The sequence below is a fragment of the Crinia signifera genome, chromosome 5, assembly GCF_055691185.1.
Source record: "Crinia signifera chromosome 5, ASM5569118v1, whole genome shotgun sequence".
Lineage (NCBI taxonomy): Eukaryota > Metazoa > Chordata > Amphibia > Anura > Myobatrachidae > Crinia > Crinia signifera.
Genome location: NC_139221.1, coordinates 265,385,742 through 265,401,292, shown reverse-complemented (window position 1 = coordinate 265,401,292; position 15,551 = coordinate 265,385,742). Strand labels below are relative to the sequence as shown.

Sequence of the window (15,551 nt, the reverse complement as noted above, 5' to 3'; positions counted from 1 at the left end):
CCTGCCTAACCCTACACTTCACCCTTAAAAATAAATCGAAATTCACTGTCAACATACTGAATTTTCTCAACAATGGGGCAGATGTATTAAGCCTTAACAAGAGATAAATGCAAGGGTGATAGAGAGCTAAACATCCAGCCAATCACCTGCCAACTGCCATGTTACAGGCTGTGTTTGAAAAAAGTCACTAAAAGAGAGATAAACATCCAGCCAATCAGCTCCTTACTGACTTTTTTCAAACACAGCCTGTAACATGGCAGTTGGCAGGTGATTGGCTGGATGTTTAGTTCTCTATCACCCTTGCATTTATCTCTCGTTAAGGCTTAATACATCTGCCCCACTGACTAAAAACCATGTAAGCAGGGCTTGAGGTACTGGGTATGAGTGGACCTTAACCACTATTGGAATGACTTTAGTACACAAGCTGAAGTAAAGTCAGCACAAGTTGGTACAATCACGAGTGAAAGTTCATCATATAAGCTTACTCAAGCCTTGAAGGTCTTCAATTTGTAAAGAAACAAGTCGGATGTAGTAAGTTTGTTTCATACAAAAAGGTGTGTTAGATACTGCATAAGTGTGAGAAGCTTATCAATAATCTGCGCTGTTCTGGAACTTCTTTAAACACCTCAATTGTCATGTGTGGATTCCCAGTTGCATCCACTTCACCTCCCAGAGCTGCCTTGACCAGCTCCCTCCATCAATCCCCATGTCTTGCCATTGCCAGCCTCACTTCTCCCCACCCCTCCAACACCATCCTCACTGCCCCATATAACTTTCATTCCTGCACCTAATAAAGACACCTCCACTTGTAATTTTTTTTTTATTACGGCCCCACATTTTACAATTTGGCTAGCTGGCCTGAAATAGTTTGAGTAAATATGGTAGACTTGCCTATTCCTGGGTGTATAGGGTCGTAGAGATGTTAAGGGTGATGCTGTTGGCTTGAAAGGAGGAGATGTAAACCCATTAATGAATCCAGTATTAGGGAAATGCGTAACCTAGAAAAAAAGCAGACAAATCACAAAAATTTAAATCTAGTTCACTTGTTAAACAGTTATTATATAAAAGCACTGAAGCAGTCAACACAGTAGGTCCTGTGCAAATTTGGAATGCGTTATACCACCCACAGCTCATATCAAACACGTAACTCAATGACCAGCACATAATACACAATAGTCAAGTGTAAAACAAGCATTATTTTCTAGTCCATAACCAAAAATATCCTACCCAACATACCATTACAAATCACTAACATAGGGCACTAAGTGCAATAAGCCATTGAGAGTGATACCTGGAGAGATACCAGCCAATCAGCTACTAAAAGTAATACAACAGGCTTCTGGAGTAGATGTATGAAGCAGTAATGAGAGGACATCATGAGAGTGTCACGGCAACCAATCAGCTTTGAAGTAATATTTATCAAGTGCACGTTTCTCGCCTCATCACTGCTTCATACATCTACCCTATGTTTGAAAAATGAGACAGAAGCTGACTGGCTGGTACTTCATATAATAACTTGATATATTAAACAGAAATCAATAGTACAACTTAGCGGTTAGCAGGGAGGCAAGAAAAAAATACCAAAAATGTGGGGATGTGAACCCACAACTAAAACTAAGGGCAACTTAGAATGCCTTTTATTTTACATTGTGTAGAAAATATACATATTTTCTAAGTCGTTTTGAATTATCAGGACTGATTATCTGTAATAAACGGATTGCAAAGGAGATCTGTATACAGTCAGCCACAGTGGCGGATCCAGAACAAAATGACATGGGAAGTGAGGGGTTGTCCAGAATCATCGCCTGTACCCACTCGACAATGCTAGCCTCCTCACGCCCCAACTCAATAACCTTTACCTCTTCAGTCCTCATTTACTATCTTTAGCCACTCTTTGTAGGCTCTGGTCTCAGAGTGACAGTTCTTGCACAAAGCACTTCTCAACTCTTCACAATCTCAGACTACTTTTCTGAAGACAGGGAAAGCTAGTGGGAGATAGAGAGGATGACTGGGAGCGATAGTGGGAAATGGAGTGGTAGTAGGTGACAGGGTGAAGCAAATGTTTATGCCAGGGAGATGTAGAGGTTAACCAGAACAATAGGGAGATCGTGACTTTGGGGAGAGGAAAAGGGTGAGGCACAGGTTTAATTGTCGGAGACAGAGGTAGGGTGATGCAGATCGAATGACTGGGATAATTAATTGGTCAAGCCAAGAAGAGAGTGAATGAAAGTCAGCTGGAGAAGGGATTACAACTGGAGTGAATGTGGGTGAGTCATGGTGACTAGACAGAGTTGGGGGAAAGAAAGAGGGGAGGCACTGAGATAGTCCAGTTTTCCATTCAATATGGGTTGAACATGAAAAGTTAAGTGAGAAAAGTACCATTTGGACACCCAAACTGGTCATTTTTGAACATTGCTGCTTGCCAGCACAAGAAAGGGGGTATTTTAAGCAAAATGCCAGCATCGGCAGCTTTTTGTGACTGAAAAGTTGAAAGATTCTATCAGACACCCGCCAGCACAAACATGTTGTATTTTTTTTGAATCATATACCAGAAAATAAAAAAACTGCACTCATTAAAAGATAAAAAAATATTACACAAAAGAAATACAAATGAGTAGTTCTAAGCATCAGCATATAAAGGGAGAAATATAAAAAAAAAAAAGAGAGGAACACTCAGAACCTACCAAAGAAGGGTCCAAATAGCTGTGTGCAGTAGACCAGGTCTGTGGGGTTATTAGGCTGTAGAGCGGAAACTGCTGCTGGGGACTATACACTGGAGGTAAGTAAAAGGAAGTTGTGTAGCGTTGCTGTGTGTACAAGTTCATGTCTAGAGGTCTGTAACCGTTCTTTGGCAAAAATGTATTTATCGCTATTGCCTTCGCTTTTATCCTTGCCTGAAATTAGAGAAAACGATTACCCACTTTTTAAAATAAACAAAACATAAAGCTTGTTAACATAACGTATTTCACCATCTTACCTTTATTGGTTTTCCTTGAAATGTCTTCACTTCTTCTCTCAGGTATCTGTAAGCCTGTAGAACAGTGCAGCAGAAACACCAAGAACATTAGAATAAAAGTAAACAAAATTCTATTTGCAACAGCAAATTTGTGGACACGAATAGAATTGGTTAGGAGGTTGGTATTTATTAACCGTTACTTCACCATACTCCTAGTGCACAGTAAAGACCGACTTTTCTTCTCACATAGAACACCTAATGTTTGCACTTAACAAAAAGTTAAGTCACTAGTTTCATTTATAGACGTCATACTTACCATTAAGATAAACAGATGAAAACATCGGAGCATTAAATTCACAAACATTCCAATTCTGTAAAATGTCCTTATAATTCACCACATTCCAATATGAGCAAGGTGAAAGTCACTGTAACTGAAGACCCTGACCCAGGTGGAGAAGATAGCTGCCGTGGCACTGAAGGTGATGACCCCTGTCCTGCAGGACCATCTTTAAATAGACAAATTGGGCGCTAGGCCTCAATTTGTACTAAGTCATCTGTGCTAGGTGACAGAGATTTGAAAAATTACTGGCACTATGAACTGGATATTTACAAGTGTTTGATCTTCCTCATTACGAAACCTCTGCAGTGGCCGCAGCAGTTATAAAGGTCAACCCTTATACCCCTTTCAGACCGCACTTTGTACCTGGTATTTTGCATTTTTTTTTTACCAATTCAAAACGGTAATATGTGCAGTCTGAAAGGTGCAGAGTGAATTTACTGGTTCTAGAAAACTGGTATTTCTAAATGGTAATAAAGCAGTGTTTTACCCGTTTCAGACCTGTTTTTTTATCCACTGTTTTCTATGGATTTAAACAGGTTAAATACCATTTAAAGGTCAAAAACTGCATTGAAATACCTTTAAAGATATACGGCGGTGTGGTTTGCTGGGGGTAGGATGCAGCTGCAGGGCATCTGACGACAACGGAGGTCAGGGAGCTTCACAAAGGGCACCTCAGCACTACAGGGAGGCAGAGAGTCACTGCAGCCAGGTGTTTAATTCCAGGGCTGCAGGGCTAGGAGTGGCCAGACTTGCAGGGAAGAGCTGGTGCTCCTCAGAATAGAGGGCAGAACTACCCACTGTTGTATTGTTTGTTGGAGGAATATAAAAGGGCCTGTAACCCTGGGTTAATGTACATCTTCTGTGACGACTTGACGTATCTCCCATCTAAAGTGACAGGAGATCGCGGGGCAATATTTCATTGATCTAATTTTTGCGCTCATTCTGGTCCGGTTTAGAAAAGCATTTGCGCATTTCGGCTCACCACCGACAGGGATAGTGGAGCTTAAATGCTGGTGAAAATAATTGAATATCTCCCAAGTGTGACATTTGCAGGCTGTTTCTGTGAACCCACAACATGCAGTTAAAGTAGCTCTCATTGGAAGTGTGAAAGGCTATCTATCAACAAGAAGCCAAAAAAAAAATACATCCATGAAATGAGGGAACATTTGGAATAGCCAAAACAGATGAGTACATTCAGAGACAAAATAAATAAAAAAAAACACACACTCCGGTGAGTTTGGCAACAAATAAGGGCATGGATGTCCATGGGTTGTAAGATCCCAGCCATTGTAAAGAAAAAACATCCAGCCAAGTAAACATCACTCTCCAGGAGGTAGGCATCTCATTCATGTCTAGCATATAGCAAATGCCTGGTAAAGCATTAAGTGGGAATCCCAGCATGGGTTTCCCATTACAAGCAGGTATTGCCAACAAAGAATTGTCTAATAAATTTGAAACCCTTGTAAAATGGCTAAGTCCTAAACATTTCTGATATTTTTGTCTTCACCCCTCCCTTGAATTAAAGCTGAAATCTGCACTTCAATTGTTTAATTTTGTGATGGCGTACAGAGCCCAAAGTGTGCGTGTGTGTGTGTGTGTGTGTATAGATATAGATCCGATCCAATACACACACAAAGAATAAAACATTTCCAGCCATGGAAGAATGAATTATATAGTTAAAACTGCCTACAAACATAACGGAATAAAGTGGTTGCAATCACAGCTGAAAAATATAAGAATGTCAGCACGTCAAAACATTTCAAGCAGTAAGAAACACATTTCAGTGGGTCTCCCAGTGTGTGCCTGGCAGCATGTACTGTCACTACCGTAATTTACAAAATAAATTGGAATAAAAAGTGCATTCTGCACACTAGGAACCTCACTTTACAAACATCAAGGCAATAAGACTTGCCAGCAAATCCATGGACAAAATCTGGCAAATATTGCTCCTGGAAAACTCCACCCCACTGTGTATTAAGCCTTTCAAATGAGCGTCCAAAATGATGCAAAGTTGAAGAAACCTCAATCAGAGTAAAGGTCCATACACACTGGGCGACTATGCCCAGCGTGTATGGACAGCGATGAGGACAATCACCACTGTGGGGAAAGCTGCTCAGTGCACACACACTGAGCGGCTTTCCCCCTGCCTGGCGCCAACGGAGGGGGGCTTTGTATAGTGCAGAGCTATGCAAAGCCATCCTCAAAACCGCTCATCTGCTGTTATTACCAGTAGATGAGCGGCTTTACCGGCGATGTTGCGATGATCGCTGGGGCATACACACTGGGCGGCTTTGAGTGGCTGTTTTGAGCGGCTTTTAGCTCAAAGTTGCCCAGTGTGTATGGGCCTTTAATAGAGATAATCAGTTCCATTATATTTTCTTTCACCAAATTAGAACAAGGATATATCTTATTGGCGATCCAAAACATGATAGTTCAATAACCGATCCAGGTCAAAACAAAATCGGAATCGCTCATCATTTTACCTGTTGTGCATCAGCTTCCGATTCAAATGTGATGAACCAATTGTCATTATAGGCAAATTCACAATTAATAAACTTCGGCAAGTTTTCTCCTTTGAAGAGAGCCTCGACCTCCTGGGAAACAAAGCAAAAGAAGTCATTATAGATCGGATATTAAAAAGAACTGAAAATAATACATTGTTTGGTCACACCGCATGCCAGATTATCAGATCTTCATTTTTTATAAGGTTTGGAAATGGGGCCCTAAAAAAAAAAAATCTTCCTCTTTGTTTGTTCCACTGATTTGATATTAGTATCCACCAAAGGAAACCCACAAAAAAAAAAAATACTAAAAATACTAATACTGTAAACTGTGATATGGAGAAATGTAAACACTTTCAGAATATATAATATACATACATACACACACACCTACAGTAGTGTCATCAGCGCCCCAAATATGTAATGTCCTTTTACAATTAACAATTCAAATAATTTTACATTTTTATTTAAAATACCATATAAAAAACACCCCTATGGCTTCTTGTTGTTGGAGTGATTTTTTCAAAGATGTAACAAATATCTAATGTGTTTAGTCTCTAAAAGACTTCATCAGGGGTGCTTGATTTACAAATGTAGAGCAAACTGGTAAAAACCACACAATGACATTACATAAACAATTTTTTGATTGAGAGACAGAGAACAAGCAGAAGGAATTTACTAGGTATATTTCGGTATTTCAAAAGGCGTTACACAATTTATTTTTAGTCTGCAAAGTTACATACCTTCATAGGATATGGGCCCTACATGCCTGAACAATTGGAGCCTCAATATAGTATATTGGCTATTCTATGGGGAGTATTCAATGTTTGTATTCTCCATGTGCAGCGAATCCTGTTTAGGATTCGGAAAAATAGTGTCAGATACCTAAGTATCTGGCACTTTAAGAAGCGCAATCCTGCTCAGAAAAAATTGAATGTCCTTACAGTTTTATGAATATATAAATCAATTTATTAAAAGCATATAAAGTGGAATCAATCCACACAAAAAAATAGAATAGAACAATATCAATTGTGCACAATTTAACATACAGACATGACAGACAACATATAACATATAATGCAATAAAAGCTGGACTTGCTGGGATTGCAGTTTGCTTATTAGTGATAAAGTCACTCAATTGAGAATGAAATAAAGGCTTATAGGCTTCTTAATAGAGGCAGTGATAGATTCTCATAGTTACCAGTCCTGCATGAACTTTCAGTGGTGGATAACCAAGGTCAGTCTCTCCAACTGGTATATTACCAGAGATGTACTCCGGAAGAAGCTGTGTTGGAACCTTCTCCTGCTGGACCAGCCAGCTGGGTGGTAATTGTAATCCACAGGTAAAGTGCGCTTGCAAAGTATGTGCAGGACCGGCAGAGAGTAGGGCTGTTTAGGATTCGCTGCACATTTGCAGGGTTCAGGAGGGCTGCAGCATTAGCTGCCAGCCCTCCCTGTCACCCTATTCAATGCAGCAGGGGCTCGCTGCCCCTGATGGCGAATGCCGCAGGTAGCCGGAGGCAGACAGGGAGATGTAAGCCTCCCTGCCTGCCCCAGAATTTGTGGGGGAGGGCTCCCGGGGTACAGGCATCAGAGGCTGCCCCCCGGGAATGCTGGCACGGGACAGGGGTAGGGAGCCACTGCTCTGGTCCAGCAAGTAACAAGCCGGGACCAGAGTGAAGTGAATATATGAATATCTAATGAGCGGCTCCCGGCCCCTGCTGGTGAAAGTATAAAAAAAATGTTTAAAAAAAATAAAAATTAATTATATTATATTAATGTGCTGCAAGCACATGAATAAAAATGGCGTGCCCCTTCGCCAACCAAAAACCCTATTTTATTAAAAGATCACTTGCCAGTTCACCAAAGATGTCGAATGCAAAATGGAGAATCATGGCAAAAATCAGGGAGAAAGCAATTCGCCATCCTAGCATTGAATACACTCTTGGAGAATCCCAGTGTATACCCCATTGAAATACACCAGCGAATTGCAGCGAGCATGAAACGGAGAACTGGCCGGCATTCACTGTTCGCTTTCGGCGAACAGTGAATAGGATGAATTAGATTTTCAGTGAAAAAAATTTACCGCAAGGAGTGAAAACAGCCCGATTCGCCCAAAAAAAAATGTGAATCGGGAGCATTGAATACTGGCCTATGTCTGTAGCTGTCTCAAAAGGAAGAAGATCTTATGCAATGCAATACTACTATTCCCGACGGGGGAAATAGCGGCGGGGCCCTACTCAATGCTGTCTTTATATACCAGAATATACCTAGGAAATAACCTTTTGCTTATTCTCTCCATCTGTTCTTTTATAATTTTATTCTTTTATACCATGTCTTTTTATATAATGTACTGCAATATCAAAAGAAAATTGGGTACTTCTTTACTTTCACGGCGCCAGCATGGCGCCGCGCGTCAGAGTCCCCTTGCAGGGCTCGCTTCGCTCGCACCCGCTGCGGGCTTGGTGGCTCGCTACGCTAATTAAAATCAACTCCATGCCAACATGGATAGTGGAGGTATGAACTATCCATGTTGGCATGGCGTTAACTTCGTTTATTTTACTTAGTTTGTGGCGAGCGTAACCCGGAAGTAGCGCTGCGCCATGCTGGCGCCGTGAAAGTAAAGAAGTACCAAAAATTGTTTATGTAATGTCATTGTGTGTTTACTAGTTTGCTCTACATATGCTGCGCTATATAAAAAACTTAATACATTTATAGATCAAGCACCTCTGATTAAGTCTTTTAGAGACGAAACGCATTGGTTATTTGTTACATCTTTAAAAATAAATGACAAATCACTCCAACAAGAAGCCATGTGTATTTTTTAGATATGGTATTTTAAATAAATATTTTAACATTATTTGAACGGTCGTGAATTATAAAAGGACATTACATATTTGGGGTGCTGATGACACTGCTATAGGTGTTAAAAAGGTGTTGTGTGTTCCTACCAGTAAGGAATCAAGTATTATTAGCGACCACTATTCATCTAAGTAGTACAATATTGGAAAATATATATCTAGATAGAAATAAAACTGCATAAGCCTGAGAACCAAGCTCATTGTGTGGAAATCAAATTAATCCAAGAAAGTTTATCAGCATGCTTTAGCGGATACGGTTGCTATGCAATCAAGCAAATGCGATGCATAATACAGCATGCCATTTATATAGACTCTCCAGGAACCTTTTAAAGGCTTACGCATATGGCTAAACCTGAAAGGGAGTGCTTTCAAATGGAGATTAAATAAGTTAAGTCAATACAGAATAAGCTAAACAAAAGTTATGGGTTAAACAAATTTTTTTATTTCAAGTAGGGTGAAAAACCCACTTAATATTATAACTGTACAATTTACATTGATGTATCACTGAATAATTCTATTCTTACTTCTATTGGAGTAGATTCAGGAACTTCCCGTAAAATGACAATGCACCGATTCTGATTTGGTCTGACTTTTTCTCCTTTCTCATCCACCTGGACCAAAGGCAAAGCTGGAATGGCATGGTAATGACAAGTTTAAATTGCTTTGATTTGTATCAAGATTTTTTTTATTTAATTTTTTTATTTCAATAATAAAAATATATTTAAAAAAAAGAAAGAACACACTAGTTCATTGGTTTGGAATACTTTTTAATAAACTATTACACAATATCAGACTTTAACGGCACACCTAGGCCAAAAGTTTGTTACGGAGGAATTCTAAGGGAAAATAATTAAATGAAAATCAGTGGTGCTAATGTATCATCATTCTTAAGGCCCCCTTACAGTTGTCAACTTATTGGGGGGTATTCAATCTTCGGGTCACGGCAGACGAGCTTGCTCGCCCGCCGTGACCCAGTCCTGTTCTCGGTCAGCTCGACCGAGAACATGCAGGCGGGATTCAATGTCCCGCCTGCAGCGGGGCGAGAAGGGGGCGTGGCCGCGAGTTGCGGCCGGGAAGTGACGAGCTGCAGCCGGCAGCTCGTCACTTCCCGGCTGTTCTCGGCAGAACGAGCCCAACAGCTAGAGATGTCGGGCTCGTTCTGCCGGGAAACCCTGTTCAATGCTGTCGGGGAAGACAGCATTGAATAGGGCCCGTCGAGCATCTCCCCCACGGCAGATGCTCGACGGCGATTGAATATCCCCCATTGTCTCAACAAATTGAACCTGATTGACTCGAGATTTATCCTATGTGCAGGAGGTTCAATCTCTTCCAATCTCTTGGTTATACCCAATGGCACAGGATTGTGGATTGTGTCCTACACATCAGGCACATAAGATTTTGTCAGATGGCACATCAGATCTTGGGCCAGATTCTCTAAGCTTCAAAAGTGATAAAATGGAGGGTAATAAACAGCCAGCCAATCAGCTCCTGTCTGACACTTTTCAAACACAGTCTAACACATGGCAGGTAGGAGCTGATTGGCTGGCTGTTTATCACTCTCCATTTTATCAAATTTGAAGCTTAGAGAATCTGGCCCCTTGTCAGATAAATTGACTCAAATCTCACAAAATCTCACAAGTGTAAGGGGCCCTTTAGGTTCAGTTACATGGTTTAATTATTTGAAGTCACAAGCGCTGTTTTGCTTATAACACTGCCCCTAAATAATCTGAATTGGTCTTGTATGATTAATTCAGGGCAACCCTGCAAATGGTACGGCACCCAGGGAACCACCACACTAGTCCAACAATCTTATACCTACATTATTATACACTTTATTAAAAAGTTATTCAAATAGAAACATCACACCATACTGTATGCAAGAGGAAACACTTATCTAGTAGAATTTCTGAAAGTATAAATTTACGCTTAAGGCTGCGAGCACAAGTTAGAGGGGGCAAGCCTAACCGGGCATTGATCATTAGGCCGACCACAGGAAGGTCAACATGGGGTTTTCAAGGTTTTTGTCCAGAATGGCAACAATCAACATGAACACCATATCTGTGCACCACTGCGCTCGCCATGCTCCGGACACGATGCCTCACTACCCTTGGCACACTATCTTATTCTCCCTCCACACCCTAGTGGATGGTAGGGCATGAAAGACCGCCTGTCGGCACGTCTGAAGAAAAACAACAACACTTTGACCCTGTATGATAAACTCTGCAGTATGGTGAGTATACATCCTGGTCGTCCAGTCTAATGTTGACAGTTGGGTTATCCACCACAAATCTAGGTTGGTTAATGTAGGTTACTTGAAGGCCACTGGTATCCTGGATTTATGCTATAAGGACAAAACTGGTGTCTTATGGTTCTCGTTTTAGTTAGTTATCGGTTTTTAACACTAGTCATCAACTAGTCAAAATGACAGAGCTGCTGGCACCTGTGGCTCTGCCATGAGGTGGTATGTAGGTGTCTCCCCATAGCGCTTTTCACCCCACCAGGACTCAAAGTGCTTGGCAGCTCAAAACAGAAAACAAGCTTAACATTAGAGATCAGTAAAATGCTTGAGTAAATAGGAATGTCGTTAGTCTATTTCTAAAGTATTCTACAGTGGGGGCTTCTCGCACTGTGCAAAGAAGGGAGCTCGATGTTGGAGCAACAAAGTTGAAAGCTCGAACCCCACATGAATTCAGGGAGATTCTAGGTTAGTAGTCCTTTAACGGATCGTAGTAATCGACTAGGGCAGTAAGGAATCAGAAGCTGCTGCAGGTACCTTGGGCCTTGGTCATACAGGGCCTTAAAAGTAAGGAAACAAATCTTGAAACCGATTCGCCATTTTACAGGTAGCCAGTGAAGGGAGTAGAGAATGGGAGTTCTGTGGCAGGAGCGGGGCTGATTGATTAATAGTCTGGCTGGCGGCTAGATTTTGTCCCAGCTGCAAGCGGTGCAATTATTTTGCTGGAAGACCCGGGTAGAGGGCATTGCAGTAGTCTAGGTGAGATCATATAAATGCATGTATGACTTTAGGTAGGTTTTCTGAGGGAATGAAGTGCTTGATTCTGGCTATGTTTCTCAGATGAAAGAATGATGATTTGATTGTGGCTGACACCTGATGTTTAAGTGTCAGGCCACTATCCAGGGCAAAGCCAGATCTGCACACGATCAGAGATTTTAAGTGCTGTGCCCCCCAGCTTAAGACCTGTCAGTTGGCTATTCTGCCATCTTGTCCTGTGATTTATCATCAGGACTTCGGTTTTATCTGGGTTCAGTCTCAGCCAACTGGCACTCATCCACTCCTGGAGCTCAGCTAGGCAGCCATTTAAGGTTGTTATTGTGTTATCAGTGCCTGGAGCAAAGGACAGGTACAGTTGGGGGGATGCAGTCAAAATCCGACAGTTGGGGGGATGCAGTCAAAATCCCGACGGTCAAAATCCCGACATATAGAATGTACAGGTGAAAAAGTCAACATGACTTTCCGTTGACAGGTCGCGAGGTCGACATGGGTTTTTTCACAGATTTTTTTTTTTTACCCAAATGACGACACAGTCGACAGACACAGTTGGAGGTGAACCGCAGCCGCTCACAATGCTTCGGGCATGCCGTTTTTTTCCCCATTTTAAAACGTTTAAGGCTGCAATGTGAAAGTGCCAAAGTTGATTTACCGGTTAAAGTTAACTGGTATTTCAACACGGTTAAAAAGCAGAGTCCTACACGTTTTAAAGCCGTTTTTTAGGCAGTGTGAATGGCTCTATTTCAATGGCTTGAAACGTGTCCCTTGGGGGTTAAACGGGTTGAATGTTTGAATGGTATTAAATGATTTTTAAAACGGTTTTCACCTGCAATGTGAAAGGTCTCAAGGCTCAGACCCGTTTTAAAGTCCCATTTAAGAATACCGTGTCATTACCCATTTCTGCAATGTGAAAGCAGTATATGTGTGTATTTTTTAAATCTTTAATAAAAAAATAAGCCATAAAAAAGGGGGATATAAATTTCCTGATATTTGATTCCGTAAACAGAATGTCATCATTCGCAGTTTGCAGGTGTACTTTAAAATGGATGAAAAGTAACAGTACATATAAATATTGGAACAATACTCACATCTTAATACATCTACTATTAAGTCCATGTCAGTGCTGAGTTTCTTAACATGGTCAAGATTTGCTACAGTCATAATTGGCACATATTGATCACTATCCATTTGTGATATAAGGTACATGTCACTGGCAAGATTCTCCCTGCAACAAGAAAACAAATGTGTAAATTACAACTACGAGTTTAAAATGTGATCACAAACAGGGGAAAAAAAACAAAACAGTAATAATCAAAGAAATACCCACAGCTAAACAATCATTCAGAGAAGAAGTGGAGTGCAATAGTGGTCTTTACTTCTCGATAATCAGTTTGGGAAATGACCATGATCTGTATTAAAACATGCTGGGCCAGTGAGCAGGAGGTGTAAAACATCACTCGCAGTCGGAATGAAGCACAGTGTGCTTTATAATGAACTGCAAACGCAGCTTCACATTTTCAATTCCAAACCACGGAGGCTTTTGCTTCATAAATAAAATCATCTCCTACCACACCAGGGCTTCCTTGTGTTTTGTTATCACGCAAAAGTTATGAATGATCACCTAGTACAGGCATGGCCAATCTACGGCTCTCTGGCTGTACTGAAACTAAGCATCCTTAGCATTCCTTAATGGCACAACTGTGGCAGGGTATACTGGGACTTCACAACCGTTGGAGAGCCACAGATTGGCCAGGCAGAATCTAAAAACGCAGAAAAATTATATGCAAATGGCAGCAACTTTGTTCACTGAAGACATTAAAAACCTTGGAGTGCGGGTTCATTCCATCATAGGCGCTTTATTTCTACATTATTTTAATAAATATAGCTTAGACCACTGCTCCCTGGACCCACATATAACTTTAACATTGGTTAAGAGAAAAGGCCACGGTCAGCCATTAAAGCATCAATATATTAACTCATATTATCCCCTTCCCGACATTTGACGTACATTTACGTCATGGTCGGGAAGTACTTCCCGACACATGGCATAAATGTACGTCATGGTTTCTAACTGTCACTGCGTCTATAGACGCAGTGACAGTTAGGTGATGTCTGCTGTCTGCAGACATCCCCCCTCGCCGCCCAGGGGGGGCAGGGGTGCCCCCCCCGGTCGGCGATCGCTGTGATTGGCTGTTCAAATCTGAACAGCCATTCACAGCGTTTCCTGTGTTACCGGCGGCTAAGCCGCTCGGTAACACAGGGATCGGTGGTGATCGGTGCTGTCAAGTACAGCACCGATCACCACCGATGTGCAGCCACCCCCTCGCACCCGCCGGGCACTCACCCGGCAGCAGCAGCAGCTTCCCCGTCTCCCCCGGCAGCTCAGCGCAGCCCTCCTCCCTCCTCCCCCCTCCCCCCGCAGCAGCAGCAGCAGCATCAAGCTGCACAGTAGCACACAAATATATGTAATGAATATATATATATATGTATATGTATATGTATATGTATATGTATATGTATATGTATATGTATATGTATATGTGTGTGTGTGTGTGTGTGTGTGTGTGTGTGTGTGTGTGTGTGTGTGTGTGTGTGTGTGTGTGTGTGTGTGTGTGTGTGTGTGTGTGTGTGTGTGTGTGTGTGTGTGTGTGTATATATATATATATATATATATATATATATATATATATATATATATATATATATATATATATATATATATATATATATATATATATATATGTGTATATATATATATATATATATATATGTGTATATATATATATATATATATATATATATATATATATATGTGTATATATATATATATATATATATATATATATATACATATATACACATATATACATACACATATACATATATATACACATACACATACACATACACATATATATATATATAAAGATATTCCCGACATATGATGTATATATACGTCATGGTCGGGAGGTACTTCCCGACCGAAGACGTATATATACGTCATGGTTTTAAACTGTCACCGCGTCTATAGACGCGGTGACAGTTTGGAGATGTCTGCTGTCCCTGACAGCAGACATCCCCCCTCGCGGCGATCGCTGCGATTGGCTGTTCAAATGTGAACAGCCAATTGCAGCGTTTTCTGTGTTACCGGCGGCTAAGCCGCTCGGTAACACAGTGATCGGTGCTGTTAAGTACAGCACCGATCACCACCGATCGCCAGCCCCCCCATCCCACCCGGCAGCCCCCCCTCCCTCCCACCCACCCGGCTGCCGCAGCGCCAGCACCCCTCCCAACCCCCCACCAGCCGCAGCGCCAGCCCCCCTCCCAAAGCTGGTGACCAAAATGGGGTCACATGTGGGGGGGTTCCACTGTATTGGTGCTTCGGGGGTCTTGCTAATGCGACATAGCACCCACCATTCATTCCACCACCAAATATCACTCCTTCCCTTCTGAGTCCTGCCATGCACCCAACTGGTATTTTTTGGTCACATGTGCAGCATTGCCATACTCGGGAGAAATTGGGGCACAGATTTTGGGGTGCTTTGTCTCCTTCATTCCTTGTGAAAATGAAAAATTTTGAGCCAGATCTGCATTTTTGTGTAAAAAATTACATTTTTTTACACAAAAATGCAGATCTGGCTCAAAATTTTTCATTTTCACAAGGAATGAAGGAGACAAAGCACCCCAAAATCTGTGCCCCAATTTCTCCCGAGTACGGCAATGCTTCACATGTGAACAAAAAAATACCATTTGGGTGCATGGCAGGACTCAGAAGGGAAGGAGTGATTTTTGGATTTTGCAGCACAGATTCTGGTTGAATGACCCCTGAAGCACCCATACAGTGGAACCCCCCCACAAGTGACCCCATTTTGAAAACTACACC

General features: G+C 41.5%; 1 protein-coding gene across 2 annotated transcripts in view; it reads right to left on the bottom strand.

The window, feature by feature from the left end:
* The window catches only part of LARP4B (La ribonucleoprotein 4B), a 72,013-nt gene that overhangs the window by 14,633 nt on the left and 41,829 nt on the right, over positions 1 to 15,551 (bottom strand). For both annotated transcript variants that reach the window (XM_083188976.1, XM_083188977.1), the window contains 6 exons: positions 12,757 to 12,893; positions 9,183 to 9,286; positions 5,780 to 5,890; positions 2,978 to 3,031; positions 2,685 to 2,894; positions 892 to 998 (listed from right to left, as the gene is read on the bottom strand). In XM_083188976.1, the coding sequence (XP_083045102.1) occupies positions 892 to 998; positions 2,685 to 2,894; positions 2,978 to 3,031; positions 5,780 to 5,890; positions 9,183 to 9,286; positions 12,757 to 12,893 (723 nt within the window). The remainder of the gene's footprint in view (positions 1 to 891; positions 999 to 2,684; positions 2,895 to 2,977; positions 3,032 to 5,779; positions 5,891 to 9,182; positions 9,287 to 12,756; positions 12,894 to 15,551) is intronic.